Source organism: Buceros rhinoceros, unplaced genomic scaffold (genome assembly GCF_000710305.1).
Source record: "Buceros rhinoceros silvestris isolate BGI_N320 unplaced genomic scaffold, ASM71030v1 scaffold11644, whole genome shotgun sequence".
Classification (NCBI taxonomy): Eukaryota; Metazoa; Chordata; class Aves; order Bucerotiformes; family Bucerotidae; genus Buceros; species Buceros rhinoceros.
Window position 1 is genome coordinate 34,530 of NW_010408839.1, and position 22,197 is coordinate 56,726.

Consider the following 22,197-nt stretch of genomic DNA (forward strand, 5'->3'; position numbering starts at 1 on the left):
AGCTGTACGCAAAGGTGTCCAACAAGCGCAGGAGCAAAAGCACCTCTGTACTCCTTGAGTCTCTCCTCACCAAGGGATTCCCAGCTCATATCGCGTGAGTAACTGATTGGTTGCCTTTGTACAGTAAGAGGTTTTTAAGATACAAGAGGTATTTCTCGTAAGAGCCTGGCAGCAGGCAGCGTGCTTTTTTCATCGAGAGAGTGTGCTGCTGCCTGGGGGTGATGTCCCTATACAGGGTTCAGACCTGTCGTGTTTTGAATTTCCTGTAGAACAGTGTGCATTTCTCACATTGCAAAAACAACCTGCTCTGGATCTAGTTTTAGAAATTCTGTGTGTAGCTGAAGATACACACCCTTCCACATCTTCTTCGGGTTGAGAGACGTCACAACGCGTTAAAAAGCTGATGTCCATTGTTTGCTCTTGGGATATAGCCTCTTTCATTATTTTTTTTCTGCTTAGTGCTGTTATTGTAAAGGAGTTAAGTGTGCATATAACTTCTATCCAAAGGGGTTTTAATAGGCCTGGCAAGGATTTTGCCACTGGAAATGGTTTTAAGAGAGTAAGCTTTCCTGAACAAGATGCCTCATAAGTCCAGCAATTTTTCTTTCTGTCTTGAATCAGGATCTTGTTCCAAAAGCATGTCGCACCTGGAAAATACGAAGTAAAGAATAAGACACTATACTTGGCAACCCCAAGGGATGAGAAATTAACTGGTGGCAGATAACCAAGTTAATAAGAAAGAAACATGGTAGTCAGTCCTTCCCCCAACATCACACTGGTTGAACAGGGAAGTTTTGGGGAGGATTCGCCGACTTCTGAAGGGGAGACAGACACTTTGGTTCAAACTGTCCAAAAAATAAATAAATGTTTTTTATGTAAATGTCAAAAAACCCCTCATAAGAATATTTTAGAAAGGAAAGGAATATCTCTCCCTTTCGACGGAAAATCAAGCGAGTTGAAAAGGCTCCATTCACAAGTGCTGTGCTGCTTTTTTAGGAGCAGCTGTGTTTAGCAGATCAACTTTAGACGTGATGGACATGGCTTACAAGGAAACTGGGGGTCTCTTGTTCCCAGCTATGCGCACTGGAATTTCAGCAGTGCGGCTGAAAACCTGGCTCGTTGTTTCTCTATTAATACTATAAGTCGGGTCACCCCAAAGTAATGGCTAGTTTTTGAATGTTTTGTCAGGTATGTGACATTCTTCAAGTCTCCTTTGAAATACTTTCTGCTGTTACTGAGATGGCTTTGTGTTTCCCAGGTCAAAATCAAGAAGCAATACCAGAAGTACTATGCGAATCAACCTAAAATGACAAAATGTCCAAAAGTACTTTATTTTTTAATTTATTTGCTTTTATTGATATTAACACCTTAAAAAATTTGATTGCATTTTTATAAAACCTTTCAGCTGTCTCTGCAGTTCCGGGGTTGAACTGTAAATGAAAGTACTGAGAAGTTGTTCTTTTGAGACGTCCTGGCCTGAGAAAAACAAGGGTGGGTGGAAATATTTCAAAGTCTTTCATAATGTAGAACCAGCATGCCAAGGCAACATTTCCCCAAAGAACAAAAACCAGCTATGTGAGGATCCAGCCATGTACCAGATCAACAAAACGGGCCTCCCCTGGTGCTTACACAGGACTGAGCTGTGTCAGAAGTTTCTGCTTTAAGGAAGAGCCAGTTTATTCTCTCCGTAAAGACACTATTTTTAATACAGATTTTCAATAGTTTCCTCCTATGCTCTAACTGAAAAAAAAAAATTGTGTATACAGAATTTATTTTATGCATTTTCTTTCACGCTTCACTGCTCATCTTGGAAACATAGGATGTCTAGTGACAGCCTAATTGCTCTCCTGACACTAAGGGCTCTACAAACCCTGCTGGAAAGTGTCCTGGAGCCAACATATATGATGAGAGAAAAGGTGGGAACAGGCACAGAAAGGAGCACAAGGTGGCAAGGAGATAGTGCTGAGCATCATGGCAGTTCATGGACTCGGGTCGCACTTGTCTGACTACATTCAAGGTTTTGCAGGCCTTATGGTAAAGAAAAACTGAAGTCAAGCTCCATTTGGCTTCTGGGCTGTTTGCACAGAGCTCCTCTCCGAGTGGGAGGAGCAGCGTGGCATGAAGCGGTAGAACACTCACTTTAAGGTGTAGCAAGTGGTTGACAAAGTCTGGCATCATTGATCGAGCAGCAGCAGACACTGACATTTCAGCAGCAGAAGGCAGGAAAGGCTCATGGGGAGAACGACAAAAACACGGATTGTTCATCCTTGGTGTGATGGAGAAGGGGAAGCCAGCAGAGGTGTGTGAAGTAAATGTGCAGTATTCAGTCACAGAGGACACAGGCTAGTTTTAGACCAGATAGCTCATGGTTTTGCACTGATTTGGCCGTGGCAATTGATTTACTTCATGGAGAAGAAAGGTAGAAGATAAAGCTTCAGTGGAAAGACTCATGACAGCCCTCATCCATGTTGACCCCCACTAGAAAGCCAGGCATGGTTGCACAGACATATCAGCACATTTAAATATTTTTAACAAGCCTGTGTACAGTTTTTGCACTATAAAGAATGCAGAAGGCTAGGAGGAAGCACCAAGGGTGAACCTCAGTCCTGCTGCTTTATGCACTCATCGCACTGCTGGTGTCATGCTCATGCATCACAGGGATGGATGGAGGACAAAAATGTGAGAAGACTAAATGAATCAATGCCCTCAGGACCCAGTGGCTCGGAAGGAGGGCCTCGAGAGAAAGGAAAGAAATGAGCAGATGCTTAGTAATTTAGCAGGTTTTCCTCCAAGTGCTCTCTCTCCACTTCCCCTTCATATCTCTTCTGAGAAGTTTGTAGGTGGGTTACAGGGCTGGAAATAGGGTTCAGGGGTGCAGGTTCTACTTAAACACTGGAATCCTTCACCCATCACCTAGCATTTAGTCACAAAGACTTGTTCTTGTGAAGCACACAGCTGGCATTTTGAAAGCTCTGGTGAGAGAAGGAAATGCGAATCAAATCTGATCCCAGATAATGACAGTTGCATTAACAGAGAAAAATAACGAGATGTTGTCCCTCACCTTGGACTGAACCGGTGGCTGAGATCAGGCTCTCTGCTGGCATATGGGAGATCCTCAATCTAGATTTTCAAACCCCAGGTATGTTCTGCTTTGTTTGTATGTATGGGCTTGGCCTGCCATCTTGAACCAGAACATTATCCTATGAACCGAGCAAACCTTGTTCTTACAGTGCATGAACGGATGGATTACCCAAAGCTAAGGAATCACATATAGTCAGTAGGGCTGCTAAGGAAGCACCTCCAGAACACAAAGAAGGACATCCTGTGGGGAGAACAAGTTACCAATCTTCAACGAATTAAAGACTTGCAGCGTAAAAAACTGTTTGGAGGGCTTCAAGAATGTTAATATTTGCCAGGAATAACCTACTTGTTAAAGGTGCTGGAAAACAGACTTGGTGACTGCAGCATGTCCGTTTTTTACTTCCAGGTGTTTTCTTTCTGCTATTCTGATGAATCCATTTTGGAATTTTTTCTAGGCAAAAAGCCTTGGTTGCTACTGGACAAAAGACAACGGAAGATGCTGCAAAATGGTAAGCGCCCGTGATGTCTGCGGATTGTGGGCATGCACTGGGGCATGTCTGGGAAGGCTCTGAGAGAACTCATGGGGTAAATGTCCTCCCCACCTCAGCACAGTGCTCACGCCTCATAGCGTGCACCCATGGGCAACGGGCGTAAGGCCTGAGAGGGGAAACTGGACTCTGTCCCACAGGACAGGAGGAAGGAAACAGCGAAAATATCTGCAAACCCATGCTTGCAGTTACAAACACATGCAGTAACAACGTGAGGTTAAACGGCGATGGCTGAAGGCAAACAGCCCATCCTCTTCCCTTTAGAAAAGTTCGTTACGAAATAAGCTGAAAGGCTGATGCTCAGATGGATGTATCATGAGAGTCCAAATCACTTGTTAGTCTGGATCCCTGAGAGCTTTTTCCTCTGTATCAAGTCTCTCACAGAGTATTCATGTCATTCATATGCTGATAGTTGATTTTTTTCATTAATCCACCTTCAAACTAAATACAGTCTTTCCTTGCACATTCTTCTGGGTTTTGTCGTGCCTTCTTTTTTGGTTGCCTAGTTGGCTTATTGTTTTTGGTTTGGGGTTGTTTTTTTTTTTTGTGAAAAGGCAAAAGACACTTTTGACAGTGGTGCATTCTTCACAGATTATTTTCTGTCAGGGATGCTACCATGCTTTCCAACAATCACTCCCAATCCAACAGCTGCATGGTCAAACATACAGCATGTGAAGAACAAGGTGAAAGATACAACTCATGGGATACGAGTTTCTGATATTTGCTTGCGTATTTTCTGATTTGTCTTGTTTGCTTTTATTAGAGCTGAATAAAAAGGCTAATTTTTTTTGAGTATTATTTTTAATCTTCAGTTTGTTTTCATTTTGTCATTCCTCAACATTTTCTACTCATTGCTTCTTTTTCTTCCTCCAGTCCTCTGTTTTCAGTCATGAGAAAGGAGGGGAAATAACCCAGAAAAACCTAAAAAAAAAAAAAAATGTCTCTTATTTTCAGACATTGAAGGAAATAAAGTCACATAATAAAGTACACAAAAAAATAGCAGGAAAAAAACCCCATTGTCCATTAGTTAGCACCTCAGAGAAAATTTATAAGGAGCTTTTACTTCATCTTTTAATTAGTAAGAAAATGACAACCTTGTATTTCCTTTTTCTGGTCTCTACTATGATTGCCTTTGACCACCGGAGACAAGAGTAAGCGGTGCACACACTTACTTTCTGTGATACGCTCTTGACTTCAGGTTGCACTCCCACTGCAACGACCCCTCTTTGGATGACCCAATCCCTCAGGAGTACGCTCTGTACTTGTGTCCCACCGGCCATTTGCATAACCACCTGCAAGAGTTTTGGAAGGAGAGCAAGCGCCAGTGCGGGAAAAACAGAGCCCATGAGATTTTTCCACATATCACTCTTTGCGATTTCTTCACGGTAAGGCACAAAAAATGTGCAAGACTCCAATAACAGCTGCTGGTGAAATGGGGCTACCTGCTGTTGTCTTACATCAGAACTTCTCCTTGGTGATCAAAATTACATGACCCAGGTTCAGACGTGCTTGCTTAATATTTGAGTGTTCAGCCCCTGCGTAACCACTGGGGGTTTTCTTCCAACCACTCACTTTAGTTACCCACCTTAGGCTTCAGAATACCTAAAAATCGAACGCTTCAGTGTAGCTGAGTGACCCACATCTAGCATTTGTCTAGAGCGACCCTGTGCAGTCGAGGCTGCGCGAGGACCTGCTAGCAGGAAGCACTGCTCCCCACATGCAGCTGCCGCAGGCGTCAGAGACGGTGCCCGTTGCTGCAGAGGTCTAAGATGTTAAACCTTCCTGCCCAGGGCAGCAGTGGTGGCCTCCAGCCAGCTGGGCAGCAGCAGGAGCATTATCACAGGATGTAGACAACTGCCTAAGGGAACCTTGGGGAAACCCCTGCCTCTCCCTGAAAGCCCCAACCAGGTCATTGCTACGGCAGCATGTCCCAGAATTTACACTTTCTGCTGAAGCTTGGATGTTGTGGAAAAGAGAGAAGCAGACTGCACAGGGATGGAAAGGGACCAAGGGGAGCTGGACTGGAGTCTGGCAGAGCAATTGAGTCACTTTGTCAATAATTTAACACGGAAGTTAGGCGCCTGAGCTGGACTCCTGGTGGACTCTTTTCTGCTTCTGGAGGTGCTGCTGTCCTCCTAGCTGACTTTCTGAATGATGGGTAACCCTCTGGAGAACTTCCCAACGGAGCTGCTTCTCCTGCATGAGTGAATGTGACAGTATCAGCAAAGACCAGCAAAGGTCTCCAAAAACTCTGGACCCAACCAGTACCCAGGTTTTTGTATGCTGATGGTGCTGCACAAGAACATCAGCTGCAGCTTCTATGTGCTGAAGCAGACATGAACTAGAGCAGCTGGACAAAATTATTATGTTAATCAACTATAGTTTCATGCTAAACCATGCCGCTAAGCGTAGACAGTGAAAATAAGAGTATTTTGTTGAAAATTTTGAATAGCAGGGTACCGTGTGGCCATTAATCACAATTATACAGAACTAAAATCATCAATTAATAACGAATGCCATGCTGTTGAAAGGTGTCGAGTTAAAGGCCTGCTCCTGCAAGAGGCGGCTGAATTGCAACCCTCACCTCATGCACCTCAGCCCTGTTTCAGGTAGCATATTTCTATGGATAACTGCACCCTCTGGTGCATTTCTCTGCTCCTCAGCTGCCAGCAGGATCTGACCTGGCCACCTCACAGGCAGAAAGTAAGACTCACTAACCTGGCTGCCACCTCCTTCTGGTCCTCTCCTGTTTCCTGATTCCCCACGTCTTTCGCAGCTCCTGGATGGACTTGCCAGCCCCAGAGGATCCTCCTGCGTGGCACTTGCGCTGGTGCAGGATCCCACCACAGCCTCGTCTCCTGGTGCCACCACACCGCCTGTCCCCACACAGCCCTGTCTGCCTGGTGCCCCCTTGGTGCATACCTCCTCCCTGAGGCCTGAGCAGTGGTTGGGAGAGAAAGGCAGTTTAAACAAAAGGAGCTTCTTTCTTCTCTTCTTCTCTTCCCCTTCAACAGCTTGACCCAGTGTAAAGGTGACATGGAACAAATAGCTCTGAAGAGGAGAATAAACCAGCACATAAATGGTGCATCGTTAATGCTTCTGTCTTTGGCTGGATGGCACAAAATCCATCTTTCTCTCTTCATTCCTTAAATTGCATAATTGCCACTTTTTTTTTGGTTTTGTTTTTTTGCTGGAAGCATAGCTCTTTACCACCCTTTAGTCTGCTGCGATTAGAGCACGGAGGATCACAATGACAAAGCTGCCTTATGAATTTTGCTAGATATGTCGCTCAGCATCTGAGAGCTGTTTCAGCAGCAGTGATTTCAGCTAAGGACTGTAGGACAACAATAACAGAAATTCTTACTGGGAATTGAAAAGGGAGATGATGATCCCTGACTCATTTCGGACAGGTTACTGCACACCCGTCAGATGGTAAAAACTTTTGGCTCTTTCCTACCCAAGCTAGATGCACCTCCTGGTTGAAGGTGCCATCTCTTATTATAGCACCAGGATACCGTGCTGATCAAGCTGTCCAATGTTACTGATTTCACTACCAGCGGTTTCAGCAAGTTCATAGGTATGTTGTCTTCCTCAGGAAGTCTAATGCCCGCACTGTTTTCTGGTACTACTGTATGTAACACAGGCTGCGATAGTGGCTGCTGAGCTGGTGGGTAAAACCTGTTCCTCCTCTGTTTTCTTTCAGTGTGAAGACCAGAAAGTGGAATTACTGTATGACATCTTAAAGCGAGTTGGTGACAGCTTTTCACAGCGCTTTCCACCATCCATTTCCCTGTCACTACATTCATCCACCAGCTACCTTGGATTCTTCGTTGGTGACAGCCATGCAAATATCCTCAAAGAGTTTGCTAAGGCGTTCTCGTCAGAGGCTTCGGCTCTAGCAGGTAGGACCAACATTAGAGGGAAAATGGGGGGAGGGGGTCAGAGCACAAATGATTAGGCATGGTACTGAAAACATCTCCTATGTCTCCAGGGCAGCTTAGCTGGTGTTGTACTGCCAGCAAGTTCCCTTTCCTCCTCCGGGTTTGAAAACAACATGGCTAGGGAAGATGTTTTAAACTTTGCATTTGCTAGAAGCTGAAATGGTTGGCTGTGTAACTTGATCAGCATATCCAGGCTGGGCAAGGACACAGCACTCCCTATTCCCAGACCTCTATCTCCGTGGTGTTCTGGCCTAGCCTGATGGCCTGACTGCATCCCTGAGAAACAAGTTGTAATTCCCCACCCAGTGACATCCAGGGGAAACTGCATGACCAGTGGAGACGGAATGGACACAGCCCCACCATAGCTTTGTCTGGGAGAAACAAGTTCAATACATCTCAAAGTGGGAGAGGAATTCAAGCCCTGTTATTTTTTTTCTCCCAGGTGAAGCCAGGAAGAAAATCTAGTCCAGAATTGTGAATTGTTTTGGCATGATTAAACCCACGACATTGCAAAACCATTATTCAGCAAACCTACAATCTACTCTGCTACTAACTACTATGATATTTTCTGCATCATGCAAATCATGTAGGATAAGACAAGAGGAGCTTTAAATGACATTTGCTTCTATGCTGTGACATGATTTTTTCATTCCTAGATTGCCATGTGAAGCCCTGCCTAAAGCAGCTCCACCTCACCCTGGCACACAAGTTTTATCCTCATCATCAGAAGACTTTGGAACAATTGGCCAAACACATTAACCCAGGGGAGACCTGCCAGTGGGTAGCTTCTCTCTACTCCCGGGACATGCGTTTTGTGCATTACCAGGTACTGCCATCGGATTTATTTAATATCCCGAGCCCGCGGTCAGACTCTTTGCTTAGTCATCTTGCCTTTTATTTTTTCATGAAGAAAATCAGTGCACACACGGCACAGTGTTTCAAAAAGCGTGGTCGTTTCAAGTACCTCTTAGCATTGAAAAACTGTACTCACGAATCAGTAGAAGACGGAAGGCTGCTTGACCTACATGTCAGCAAGGTCTAATTCCAAACTTCAGCAGAAAATAAAATCCTTCTATGACATGAGAAAATAAGAAAGACAGGAAATAACAATCTTTAAATATTTGCTGGGATTTCTCAGATTGCAGCTTTGCAGTAATTCCATTCAGAAAATCAGTAGAGCAGGGCACAGTTCTTACTGATTATTATTTTCTGGCTAACAGTCTCGTGGTTAAAGCCAGACATTTTTCCAGTTCTCATTTCCAAATTTAAATTATGGAATCATCAACATTTTTTAGTCAGATAAGTATTATCACTTCACCACAGGTCTCCTACTGGATTTTGGACACATTCAGGAGAGCTGCAAGTAATCACCAAAATAGTTGATAACATTTTTGCTATGTTTGCTTTCAAATAAGTCTGCACTAGTAACATGAAAAAAAGTATTTTTAGGAAAACCAAGTGCCTATTTTTACACATACTGCAAATGCAGTAGTGTCTTCCTTTTTCCTCTGTAAAAATGCCATTGAAGAGATGTTGCAGAGTGGAAAATAGTACCAGTCACTAAGTCCAGCAGAGAGGTGAGCAAGCTGCTCCCGCACTGCTGTGGCACGTGCAGGAGCAGGCTCAGGGCAGCAGCCTGACCCTGCTGCGTGCTCCCCCAGACGCTGAGGGCCCTCTTCCAGTATAAGCCCCAGAACATCGATGAACTCATGATCAACGCCGGGGACTTCATCTACGTTGACCCGACACAGCAGTCGGACGTGAGCGAAGGCTGGGTGATCGGGACCTCACACCGCACCGGCTGCAGGGGTTTTCTTCCCGAAAACTACACTGAGAGGGCCGATGAGTCAGACACGTGGGTTAAGCACAGGTAGGTTGTGCTTAACAACCTGTGTTTCATGGGTGTCGCTTTATGTCAGCCACTTTTCCTGCTGGAGAGCCGTGGCAGCATTCCTCCTCTCCATGAACTACGGGCTGCCAGACGGGAGCTGGAGGCAATGTGGGCAGAGAGGCAGGTCCTAGGTGGGATGCTGAGAATTCTGAAAGAAAATAGGTAGGACACACCCTCACGGACACCCAGAGTTCATTAGTTCAGCTGCTAAAGGGGTGAACCCTGTTTTCTCTTGCACAACCTGAACATCCTCATGAATTTTCAAAGACCATATTCTGCCAGGCAGGCTGAGACTTCACCTGGCTCACCACTTTCTTCTTTTTTTCTCATTTCAAGACTTTGCAAAGTTAACTTGAAATGAAACCCTACAAAGCTTAATCCACCACCTTGCACCCTCCCTCATCTTGCTGGTTTACCCTGTATCAGCATGCGTCAGTCTGGCTTCCTGCACTTTGCTCTGCAGCTGACAGTGCGGGTGATGCTACTTGTAGATTAGAGCTGTTTTTTGCTGAGCGGAGTTGTAGGTGCACTTCACACTGCATCCTTAGAGACAGAGAGGAGGCAACCAGGTAGTATTTCCTGCTTGAAGGTCAAACTTCAGCAGGGTTACACCCAACATACGCCATCAGTTCATAATATTTTAACCTCATCGTATTTTAACCTAATTTTTACTTGGCATGTTCTAAGTCAAGAGCAAAGTAATGAAGTGGATTGCAAGTGGGCAAAGAAATACTGAATGGAACACGAATCCTGGCTTACACGTGCCTGTAGACAAAAGCACGACCTAAAAATCTCTTCTGTTTGTGTATGTGTCCTTATGTTTGTGTGTGTGTGCTGCTGCTGCTTTTTCTACAGGGAATATGTTTTTGTAACAGCTTCGAGATTCTTCACCCAAACTGAAAAAGAACCTCATGACAATCTGAACGGAGAGGTCCGTAATCCCAGTATGCCAAGAAGCGTAACCAATGTATTTTCTCTTCAGGTAACTGTTTTTTCTATTTCTTATCTTTGGCAAGTGCGTGTGCAGATATACTATTAATTAGAAGCATTTTGCACTTTTAACATTATCTTCTTTTTTCTCCCTCGCTCTTCACGCTATGTTGTAATGCACATATATATACACACACGCGTACATTCATCCTGTACGGTATCTCATAAATATTTTGGAACATATGTAATGTATGTTCCTTGCCATCTTTCATAAACCTCTTTTCATTTCTGTCGTAATAGCACAGCGTGTGAGTTCTCTGCTCAGGTTTCTCTGTGCACAGCCTTACTGGGCAAGACGTGCAGAGGTATGGGGACAAAGGTTACTCCAAGTAACAGGTGAGACGCGGGTGCCATTTCTCCCGACGTTCATACGGATGCACAGCACGGTAACCGGAGCAGAATTAAGCTCGCTCTTCATTTTCACATTTAGGCGCAGTTTCTACGGATGTCATCTTGGTGGTTCACATGGTCCCAGATCTTAACACGTTTAAATGTTTCATCTTCTGTATTTTTAGATACATAGCTAATGCAAATAACTGCATAGAACTGAAGCAAGAGAACAGCCAGCTGGAAAGGTTAGCAGCACTGACGGGATTACATTTTTGTCCCAGTTTCAAAATCAACATATATGATTTTTTCCCCATGTTTTCCACTGATCTTCTGGTAGGAAGAGCAAAATAAATGAAGACTTTTTTCCTACCTACCACACATTTGCACCTGCTCTGCCTTATTGGCTCTGACTGTCAGGGATGCCATGACAGTCCTTTCCAGCACACTGACAGGCTGCACGGGGCTGGCATGGCCTCTCTTCTCGCAGTGCTGGCAGATAACCCCAGGTTCCTTTGTTCTAACAGCAGAGAAACTCGAGGGCACCTTGAGGGAACTTCCATCTTGGGCCCCCCTGTCATACACAGGGCTCTGCGTGTATGACTGTAAGAGAGAAACTTCTGCGAGAGTCACTTGTTCTTCCTCTGGCTCTTGATTGCTCTTGGCCTCTCTTATCTAGCTCAGATCTGTGACGGAGCCACCACCTGGCCTGAGGAACACGTTTTGCAGATGATCACATCTCGTCCTCAGTTTCTCCAAGCAGAAAAGCAAGACCACAAAACCTTAGCTTTAAACTCTGATCTTGTGGTGGTTGATTAGTGTTTCATGGCAGAAATGCAATATTATTTAGCAGAATACGTGAATATAAATCTCATACAGCTTTCTAAGAACTACCATCTCTGTTGTTGGAGGTACACGTCACTAGCCTCAGCGCTTGCAGCAATAACGCTGTGATGGGTTACTGTTGAAAAAGTTTTAAAGCCTTTGACATGTTCCTCCTTAACTTCTCATCTGTATTTAACGTGCAGTTTATACTAACCCCAAAGTACTTAGAACTAACTTATAATTCCATCTGCAGACCAAATAAAAACGTGGCCTTAGAGGAGATCTGTGTTCATTGTTGACTTGGCCACATCATGGTTATAAAAATGTAAAAGCAGTGTTTTGATCAAGAAGATAAGGACAAGCTTGGTGTCAGTTCTGGTGTAGAAAAGAGCATTGTCACTTGAATCTTGGCTAGTTTCCCTCCTTCATTTATATCAACTGTATGATAGCTATTAAAATTATAACTCTTTCTCACACTGGAATTCAAAGATCTGTTATCAGCACTACCTTTCGGTGCTGTAAACACAGAGCTAAAACCTTATCTGTAGCCCATGAAGGTCAGGGATCTCTGTCATTTGCCTTCAATGAGAGTCAGTCAGGCTCACTATTGTCCTGTTGTCCTAAAGACAGGCATCTACCACAGCAGCTCCTTTCTCTCCCCTCCCTTTATTATAAACCTCCCAGGACAAGTCTGCTGTTCCTTCCTCCATGAGGCAGCATCCAGGACCCCAGACTTTTCACGGCTGCAGGTTGTATACAATATCACAATGAAAAAACCCGTTTATTACACAGCTGTCTCAGAACGCCGCCCTCCGAAGAGGCGTGCTGGTGATGCGCCATGGGGAACGAGTTGATCAGGTCTTCGGCAGATCTTGGCTTCAACAGTGCTTGACTGCAGATGGTGAGTATGATAATGGGAGGATCTTAGCAAATCAGAACCAGAATCAATTAAATCCAGTAATGGGTACAAGAGATTCAGTCTCCCACGAGTAAATGTAAACACTGACACGAAAGAGTGAGTGATGTTGCAAATCAGACACAGCCCTGCTTTGACCTGCACGTAACCAGCTCATTATGTCCTAAAGTCCTTCATACCTGTGTTGGATGAGAACATAAGTTCTCTTATTCTGCAGAACAAGCAAAGCTCTCGTGATACTAACAGATTGCCTCGATGACAGCTGTACCAAACACGAAATCTCTACTGCTTGTTACACAAGGGCGTGGTGGTCAGACCCCTCCACCTTTCCTCACTGGAGTCAGAATCACGGTCTGTTGATCAGAGCCACGGTACGTCACTAGTCAAACCTAGGGAAGATGAGCAAGAGGAAACTGTGGTGGAAATGAGATGTCATCACTGACCTAAATTAAAAGATGCAATTTTTGGCCCACTCTCTCAAAAACAGTCTCTTTTGAGGTGAAAAAAACTGCCCCAGAACAGGGAAATACATGTCAGGAGGAAGGAGTGGAGCACGAAGGTCGGAGTTCAGACGAGAGAGGTTTATGTTGAAAATCTCCTTTGTTGTGCTGGAAATGTCCTCATAAAGTGAGTGAAATGCACACTATTTAATAAGGGTGATACCTTCTGGCTACATAATCAATTTGGTTTCATTTTTCTTCAGTGGAAATGCAGATTTTTTTTTAATCATTTTTGCAATGGTGAAAGAATATTGGTATGGAGTGGATTTTTGTTTCATTTGAGCCCTCACCACTCCCACTCTTCTCCCTGCCATTTGCTCCTTCAGCAGTTGCAGAAGAGGTGTTATTTTGTTAGGACAGGTGATTTCCCAAGGCAGTGCTGTGACCTTAAAACATGATCTCTTTAAGGTAACAGCAGTTACCAAAGTTTTCTCATCAGTGGGACATTGACTATGTCTGTAGTGCAACAATAATCCTGTAGGCATGTGAGTTCAGCCATTGCCCCACGATACCCCAGACTGCTTAGTTATTAGCTGTCTTCATGGCGTGGTCTCGGCTGATGGCAGCTCCCCCTTGCCCACACGGTTTCCAGGCAAGTTTTGGAGAGAGCACAGACCATAGCTGATTCCTGGTGGCCAGACAGCATGGTGTTTGAGGTAGAGGGAAGAGAAACTAGCTCCTTTGACAGATGCCCTGCTTCATCGCTTGCCCTCTTAGCCAGAGAAGGGGCCTTGACCTGTTTCGTTTGCCACTCAAGATGCCACCTGGGCTGAGCTTTCAGAACCAGCCATCCAACCTTTCAGAAGAAATGAAGCCATCATAACAAAATGCCACCTGTGTGCTCAGCTGCTGCCTCCTTAAGCCATGGCAAAATGTCCCACCTTGTTTCAGGAAAATACTACAGAGCAGACCTGAACTTCCCTTCCACCCTGCCGAAGAGGAAAGATGGCATCAGCTATTTTGAATACGATCCTCCTTTATCTTGCTGTGGTATTTTCCAGTCAAGGCTTGTGGGTAAGCTGGATAATATCCTACTGCAAAAGCAAAGGTTTGGGAAGCAGACTTTCATCATCTACAGAAGCTCACACTGGTTTTGCAGTAGAAAAATTTTCTAGCGGCGCTCATTGTGGTAATACTTCTCAATGGGCAGTGAGATGGCCAGATCTTGTAGGCAGTAAAATAGAGAGCAGGGCTGGTTGTTTGCCTTTCTGCCAGTTCTTGGGCAGAGAAAGTTTAAGGAAAGAAGCTGCCACACTATCGGTGCTCTGCTGCTTGTCTGCAAGGGACTAACGCCTTGCACAGTTGTCACTGAACGGTCAGTGAGGAGTGAAGGGGCTGGCCAGAGGAAGCAGCCTCATGGGCAGCAGACTGCGGTCACCTCATTGCAGGTACCTGACAGCTGGGTGGGGTGGGTTAGGCTGACTCAGTTCACTCACCAGCTTAATTTGTTTCTGCTCCCGGAGCAAACATGCCTGACTGCGACAAGTCTGGTGCAAATGCTCATCTCTGAGGATTCGGATATGTGGAGACAGCCATACTGCTGTTTGCAGGCTTGGAATGAATCTTCCGGGATTATCTTTCCAACACTCACTTTAAACTTGCTGTTACCACTGGAATGAGCTTTCAAGCGCACTCAGTCAGCCCACCGAATAGAAGTGGGCTCTCAAAGTATCTACCCTCAGCAATGAAACTCAAAAGCTCCAAGCTGTTTTTTGCAGAAAGTATTTTGCAGTAGTTTCTCACATATCGCAGTTTGTATAAGACCAACTCACTTTGCTTTTTCGATCCAGGGGAAGCTCTGCTGGACCAGGAGGTGACAGTCAGCTATGTGTACTCGTCACCCGCACTCCGCTGCATCCAGACAGCTCACCACGTACTGCAGGGTAAGGCAGCAAAACCGGCTGAGTGCTTTTGCTGTGGTGAAAATGTCTTCATCAAACTTCCACGAAGTCTCTGACACAGGCAATTAAGAAGATGTACAACTTTGTGGTTATTTGTTGTGATATTTAAGGAGGGAAGACAAGATGGTTTTGTCTAGCTGGTAATACAGGTAGTAATAAGCCTGCTGCCATGCATGTGCTCCAGAGAGTACCATCCCATTAACTCCAGTCTTCGCTCGTTAAAACGGAATCTAATGTTCTATGAGACAGAGGCACTTCACATCAGTTCGAATTCGACGTTAGTCGCTGCTCATCAAATGACCACTGCCACATCTTCCAGAAAAGCAGAGGTTTCTGAAGGACATATACGTCAGTCTGGGAAGAGAGCTTTCTCCTGAAAGCATTTGCCCTTGCAAGCCCAACTATTTTAATTCCTTCATATTGCAGAACCTCTTTTCATCTCTTTTTCTCTCTCCCTCCCGTCATCTTCTTTTCCTCTCCTGCCCCCTCTGACAAATCTGTCAGAGGTTCACAGTTCTTTACCAAGTTTACATCAAGTTTATGACGGGATTGCATTTCTTCTGGGAACTAGTGGCACTCAGTAACCTCTCTGGAGAATAACCAACAAAATAATGTGTCTTTTTACAAGAGAATTCCATTTCTAACACTGTAGGACAATTTGTTGCCCCACTTAGGGCCTCTAAGCAAAATGCTGTATAAAAATGGTAAAAACTTTTCTTGTCTAAAGTTTATTCAGATTGCAACATTACTGAGGCCTTTTCTTCAGTTCTCTTCAGTACCTTGCAGATCATCACAAGAGAGCTCCAGAAATAACAATAATGTAAGAATTAGTAGTGCCTTAACATTAGTCAGACAAGAATATAATGGTAGCTTTATTTAATCACAATTAAAATTTTTCATTTGACAATAAGTAATTAATTTTCATCAATAAAAGTATTACAGCAAACAAGGTAGAATGTATAGCCTGAATGTAAGACTTCAAGCGTACCTTTCTCCTCTTAATAAATACTTCTTGTTCTTACAGGGCTTAAATTAGATCAAAAAATCAAAATCAAGGTGGAACCAGGATTGTTTGAATGGACAAAGTGGGAAGCAAGCAGCGTAATTCCTAATTTCATGACTGTGGCAGAACTGGCAGAGGCCTCTTACAAAGTAGACACAAGTTACAGGTAATTGCTCCGTATCTAGCTGTTAAAGGTGCATTTTATTGCCCCCTGAAGTATCTTTTAATCTCTTTGTTTGTCATAAACCATTATGAACACTGCAAAAAATGATGATTCTGTTCAAATTCAAGTCTACGCAATCTGTTCCCAAAATACATGCTGTCAGCTGTCTTGTGCCAAGAGTCAACCTTGTTTGCTGCTCTGACACAGAGGCACACGCTCACGCTTGGGAATGTGTGTGCACATAGCATACGGGTGCACCTGCATGTGCAGAAGCATCTGACACTTGTGTATGGGAGCAGCCCTGCTTTGGTGTCACCTTCAGATCTGCTGGCTCAGGCCGTGGTTTGTCATGCACGACCACAGCTGGCTTATAGGCGTGTGTCAGGTACCGGGAGTCTTGTTTTCACCTTTGGTTCATGTGAAGCACACTTCAGAAATGTGAAGAAGAACCTGTTGGGTAAATAAGGTGCTGGTTCTCAGCCACAAAGAAGTGTGCCTTTAGAAAAGGCAAACAACAAGCCCTTTGCTGAGGGTCTGCGGAGCAGCAGCAAGAGGGGGAGCACAGGCTGGGAGGTGCCAGGGAGCACAGCTCCACACTGAAACGTCGCTGGTTTGTGTCACTGAAGCAACAGCTGCCAAAGGAAGGGAAAGCCAGGGGCCTCCCCTGCGCACCCTGGGGCAGAGCCACCCAGAGAGAGAGGAGAGTGACACAAGCAAGCTGTCCTGGCTCGGGGGCAGGCAGGGTAGCAGCACTTCACTAGAGTCGATGCTCACGCCAGATTTGGTCAGGGAGGGGATGTTGTTTTGTTTTGAGTTCCTCAAAGATTAATACTGCGCTCAGCAAGGACTTTTGGGGGCCCTCGCAACTCGGGGAGGGAGGGAGGGAGGGCGATGCCTTTTCTGAGCGCTTGCAAACCATAGCAGGGCAGGAAACGGTAAGCCTCTGATTCCGCCCGGCTCCTCGTCTTGCTCACCCACCCGGCTGCCGCGTGTTCGCAACGCACAGCCAGACCCAGGAAATCACTCCGCTCATCAGAGCGAGTGTCTCTGGGGTTTCCCACACGTACGAGAAAGGGGGGAAGGAAACTTCTCATGTCTTCACGCATTTCTTACAGCTATCGAGTGTCTTCATTTGAAATTGCATGAAGGAATAAATCCTTAATTTTCTTGGATCATAGTGCTTCCTGGTGTGTTTTATCACCAACAGACTGTTTCCCCTCGTCTTTTTAGTGCAAAATCACTTGCCTCAAAAGAAAGTGTGCAAATGCTGAGCAGTAGGAATTTTAGAGGGGAAGCTCTGAAGCAATGATAAGTACAGGGTTCAAAACCCTCACAGCTCAGGTCCAGGCAAAAACCGGGTGGGTGAGCTGTAAACTTGCACATATGATGCCAGTTTCTTCTTGTTACAGGCAGGGTTCAAAATTCAATTCATTCTCAGCTCCCAGGGTCTGATTTTACCATATTCATCCACTGCAAATGACAATCTTCAACTAAGTAAAGTCCCTGTTTGTTCCCTGTGAGCAGTGGACCTGACCCAAATTATCCTGTTTCCAGTGCCACTAAGAGGCAACGTGAGTGGCGCTGAAACATCTGCTGCTCGTGCTTTGTGTGCTGAGACGAAATCACTCTGAGGTTCACTGCATCCAGCTGCAGACATCTAAGAGCTGGGTACCTGGGCTGTTACGGTTAGCTAGCAGCCTTCTTGTTGACGGAAAGAAGGGGACTCCGGGACAGTGATCATCCATCTTAGCCCACGTCAGACACTTCAGATGGCCAGAATTGCCCTCTGAGGGGGCCTACTTGTCTCCACTGACCTAGCCAGACATTTGAGTTGTAGGCGGATAAGGTTGGGTGAGATTAACTCTGCCCCTCTCTCCCCTCACGCTCTCACAGAAGCAGAGGGTTGGGCTCCCTGTCCCAAAGCAGTGTTGCTGTTACAGACTGCCAGTCGTGGTATAAGCCACTTACTTCTTCCCTCTTCATCCTTTGCTTGGAGGACAGACCCTTTCTTTCCTCTTCACAGCAGCCTTTTGCAGACTATTATCACATCCTTCTTCAGCCTTTCCTCTGAGCTGAACTCTTCCCATCCTCCCTCACAGGCTGTGATTCCTGGACCCCTGCTCTCTGCCCCTCTCCGGATTTTCACTTGTTGGTCCTAATCTCACTTGCCCTGTAGCACTCACAGCTGGACACAGCGCTCCCACCGAGCCTTTAGCCTGAGCTGAGCACTCCTGTTGCTGTTCAGCCTGGAAACCACCTGGGGATACTCAGTTCTGCCGCAGGACAGCTGGTTAATAACAGGGTTAACACTGAAGGGACTGAGGTGTCAACAGGACAGCACATAAAAAACCCCAAATTGCAGCTCCGCCAAAAGACAGACTAGTTTTGAGCACCCCAGTTTGGACTTGTCCAACCTAACCAGGACTGATATTAGCTATGACTAACAGTCCAGCGTGAGCCTTTCACCTGGTTGGCAGACAATGAAAAATGAACACTCTGTATTGTATCACAGCACATGGCTGACTGTTCGCCAGCTGTAGCAGTGAACCCTTCCCATCCCTGGAGCAGACAGATTAAGAGGGTGACATGAAACATCGGAAGTGCATTTGGGGAGGTTTTACTCTGTTGCCAAGAAGCCCTGATTCAAGCACCAGCTAAGTGGGTAGATATCAAAGACAGGAGCATGTTGACTTGGTCCTGCTGCCTATTCTGCCTGTCCTGCAGCTCTGGGAAAGCTGTCAGGGCCTCCCATCATCAGGAATTTGGTGTTCCCAGCTGCCCACCTTTGGCACCACCAGCCACCACACATCAGGGCCCTACAGGCTCTTCCCCGCTGCCCTGGGACTGGGGCAGCCCCCCACCCTCCTCCTGGGGCTAGACAGAGCTCATGTCCTGGAAGCTGCTGTGGAGCCTTGGAATGGGTCCATGCACCGTGTATGGTGTTCATCAGCCCAAGACCTACCGGGCCTGTGGGGCTGCCCTGATTCACCACACTTTGAAGGTTTATCTCTTACTTTTACAGGAAAATACTTATTCAGTGCCTGAAGAGCCCCCGTATGTAAAAGGAAAACAAATGCCTCGTCTCGGTAGAAGAAGATCTCAGATACTTAGGAGTGGCACATTGTGATTAGTGTCCCTGAAAACAGTTCTTGTTTAACTCTAGGAGTGGAAGTCTTTACTATCCATTCATCCAGAAAATGCAGATATGCCTTGTTTGTTGTTGATTTTTATTTGCTTTGTTTATTAAGAAGACTAACACTGAGGTGCCAAGTCTTGAAAGCATTCACATCACTAGTGTCTCGCCTTGGTTTAAACTCAGTCAGGCTTGCTAGAGTTGGGCCACTCTGCAAGTCTGCAGTCCATATCTGGGCAGTGGTCCTTGCCGACAGAATCGCTCAAAGATTAACCTTTTCTTAGGCATGAATCCTAATTTTAAAAATTTCCACTGTAAAATACAAGTTTTATTAAAGCATGATTTTCCCTGCATCTGGTCCTTTATGAGCTATGAGATTTAGCCATAAGACTTAATAGAAATTACTGTGGGGAAAGCTAATGCTCCATGCAAAACGTGGTAGCAGTATGGCAGCCAAGTCAGTAAATAAACCGATATGCTTTTAGGCAAGTGCCTTTTCTTTGGAGTAGAAAGATAGCACATTCAATAGCGCTATCAGCCTCCCAGTGTTCATCTGGATTAACACATATTTGTGATTTTATTATCAGGAGTAACTTTCCACTCCCTTCTCTTGTGCCGTCAGAAAGTTATGAAGAATATGTAAGCAGAAGCTCTGCGGTGATAAAACAGATCATCACTGCCTGCCCCAGCAAAGGTAAAGGTTTCAGATCTTTGTATAGTTTGTCAGACTCTTTCAGCAGCAGGAACTGGCAGAGATTCTTCAACAGAAACACATTTAACGTGAGTTGTTGGTACTGCACAGAGCTTGAGGTAAACTCTTAGCCCTTGTCCTGGGCTCCACTAAGTTAAAATCCACACAATTTAGGGGACGGAAATTGAAAGGCAAAATTAAACAGAAGACGGTAGAATATAAATTGCAAGAGCATACTCTTTGCTTGGTCTTTCTGCATTGGGATGTAACTAAGCAGAAGATCACATACTTCCCCGGAAAGCTTTTTTTCCCTCTTTTCCAATCAAATGCCTTCTCCCACTAGCTGGCATGCCACAACACACCATACTTTTTCTGCCCAGCACTATACACCCTGCCACAATATCAGAGAGGTCTGCAAAGATGAACGGCCCCGAAAGAGCCTCACATCCATCTGCTGCTGAGTAACCTGACAGGGCTGCATCTCCCTTACTACTTTTCTTTGCTTTTTCTGTGTAGCAGGTGTCATCCTCATCGTGGGCCATGGATCTTCCTTGGCAACTTTCACCCGACCTCTGATAGGGCTTCCTGCCAGAGACAGTAGTGACTTTGCCCAGGTGGTACGAAAGGTAAGAAGACTCTTTTTCAGTGGGAATCTTGCTTTTTGTTTTATTATACTTTTAATAAGGATCCTGCTGACATGGTGAGACATTTGTGTAACTGCATGTCGATACCAATGACATTAGCTTTCTCATTACAAAGGGAATCTCAAGGAGTTTTAGCAAAGCACTGCATGTCAAGAGAGGGATTTTCTCCTGTGAACAGTACCTGACTGGCAGCTAAGTCTTTGGAGAGGATTTTCATCCAGCTCCCCTGGAAAGCCAATGCCAGATAACACCTACAGACAAGTGGTACATTTGGAAACCTCTCCATGTGGAGCTAGCCTCCTTCCTTCAGAAACAGAGCTAAGAGCCTTCCCTCTCCTCCCCATGGTGCTGTGAGCGTAACCTGCAGCTACATTCAGCGAGTCACTCTTTAAAAAGCTGTGTGTTTGTCTAATTACTATAAATTCGTAACTTTGGTGCTCAGCTGCAGAGTGGAGAGGGGTTTTCTTGCCAGCTTCACACGTAGGGCCTGTGCTTGAGACTTGGTCACCAAGGTTTTTTGTTTACTTTATTTGTGTATTATCACCAGCAGCAGAATTCTTCACCCCAGTTTTCCTTACCATCTGCCTTGGTAAGACCAACCAGAGAATTCAGTCTTTAGATATATTTTTTACTACCACTGTTGATGCATAAAAAGGAGTGAATATATTTTGATGATCAAATCCAAGTATGAATGTAGGGTGATGACACAAGTTCAGCTTTCACCCCACAGGGCTCCAGTCTGATTTTAATTCATTTCAGAAGTGGCAAAATGTCCTGGTCTCTCCTCCCAGAACAGTCTCAGGGTCTGCTTTCTTCTTTAGCAAAGCCTTCTCTTTCATGTCAAAGCAACGACCCTGCTAGTAACTCTGCTGGTAACTTGTTTCCTAGATCCCTTCGCTGGGCATGTGTTTCTGCGAAGAGCTGAAAGAGGAGAGCAAATGGCAGATGGTCAACCCGCCAGTGAAGACATTAACTCATGGAGCAAATGCAGCATTTAACTGGAGAAGTGGTATCATGGAAGATTAGAAGGCCATCTCTGCCTTCGCTGTTGTCAAAAATGTTGTCAAAAAAGTTTATGGCTGAGCACAGTCCAGTGACTCATCCAGAAGACATACGGAGGATGGGAAATATCCTCTCTGAGTTGTGAAAGCAAAGAAAAACGTTTTCAAGTTTGGTGCCTGAATTTTGCTTTTATTTCAGTGGCCAAGCAGAAGGAACTAGGCACTGGCGTGCAAGTGAGAAATAACTCTTCTGGTGGTGAAGAAAGTACCTTTTAACCTTTTCTGAGAGGACCAATGTTTAATAAAGCTGGAAATCCCTGATTATAAATTCCGTTGTTAAAGGCACTAAAAGTAGACAATGTTGCATTTTCCAAGACCAAAATACGTCCAGTAAGAATTGCTTTCTTTCATGCTCTTGGATATTTTCAGACAAGCAGAGGAACTGGGACTGAAAAAGTCATCTCCTGCCAGCAGAGACCAGCGCTACCTAAAGCCACTGGGTTTCCTGTTTGTCAGTTCCACGAGAGCAAATACTGCATTATTTATTTACCCCTTCTACAAAGGGGGTCCATTTTCTATCACAACAGCTCCCGTCTGAGAGATTCCTGAGTGATCAGTATTGCGAAAAGGGACTGAATGATT

General features: G+C 45.1%; 1 protein-coding gene across 1 annotated transcript in view; it reads left to right on the forward strand.

Moving 5' to 3' along the window:
• UBASH3A (ubiquitin associated and SH3 domain containing A) overlaps positions 1 to 21,580 on the forward strand; it is a 23,633-nt gene extending 2,053 nt beyond the window's left edge. The window contains exons 2-15 of the mRNA XM_010135010.1: positions 3 to 94; positions 3,537 to 3,590; positions 4,828 to 5,014; positions 7,333 to 7,531; positions 8,227 to 8,396; positions 9,232 to 9,440; positions 10,317 to 10,443; positions 12,405 to 12,504; positions 13,911 to 14,033; positions 14,810 to 14,902; positions 15,945 to 16,089; positions 19,807 to 19,913; positions 20,430 to 20,536; positions 21,443 to 21,580. Of these exons, the coding sequence (XP_010133312.1) occupies positions 3 to 94; positions 3,537 to 3,590; positions 4,828 to 5,014; positions 7,333 to 7,531; positions 8,227 to 8,396; positions 9,232 to 9,440; positions 10,317 to 10,443; positions 12,405 to 12,504; positions 13,911 to 14,033; positions 14,810 to 14,902; positions 15,945 to 16,089; positions 19,807 to 19,913; positions 20,430 to 20,536; positions 21,443 to 21,580 (1,851 nt within the window). The remainder of the gene's footprint in view (positions 1 to 2; positions 95 to 3,536; positions 3,591 to 4,827; positions 5,015 to 7,332; positions 7,532 to 8,226; positions 8,397 to 9,231; positions 9,441 to 10,316; positions 10,444 to 12,404; positions 12,505 to 13,910; positions 14,034 to 14,809; positions 14,903 to 15,944; positions 16,090 to 19,806; positions 19,914 to 20,429; positions 20,537 to 21,442) is intronic.
• Positions 21,581 to 22,197: the final 617 nt, after the last annotated feature.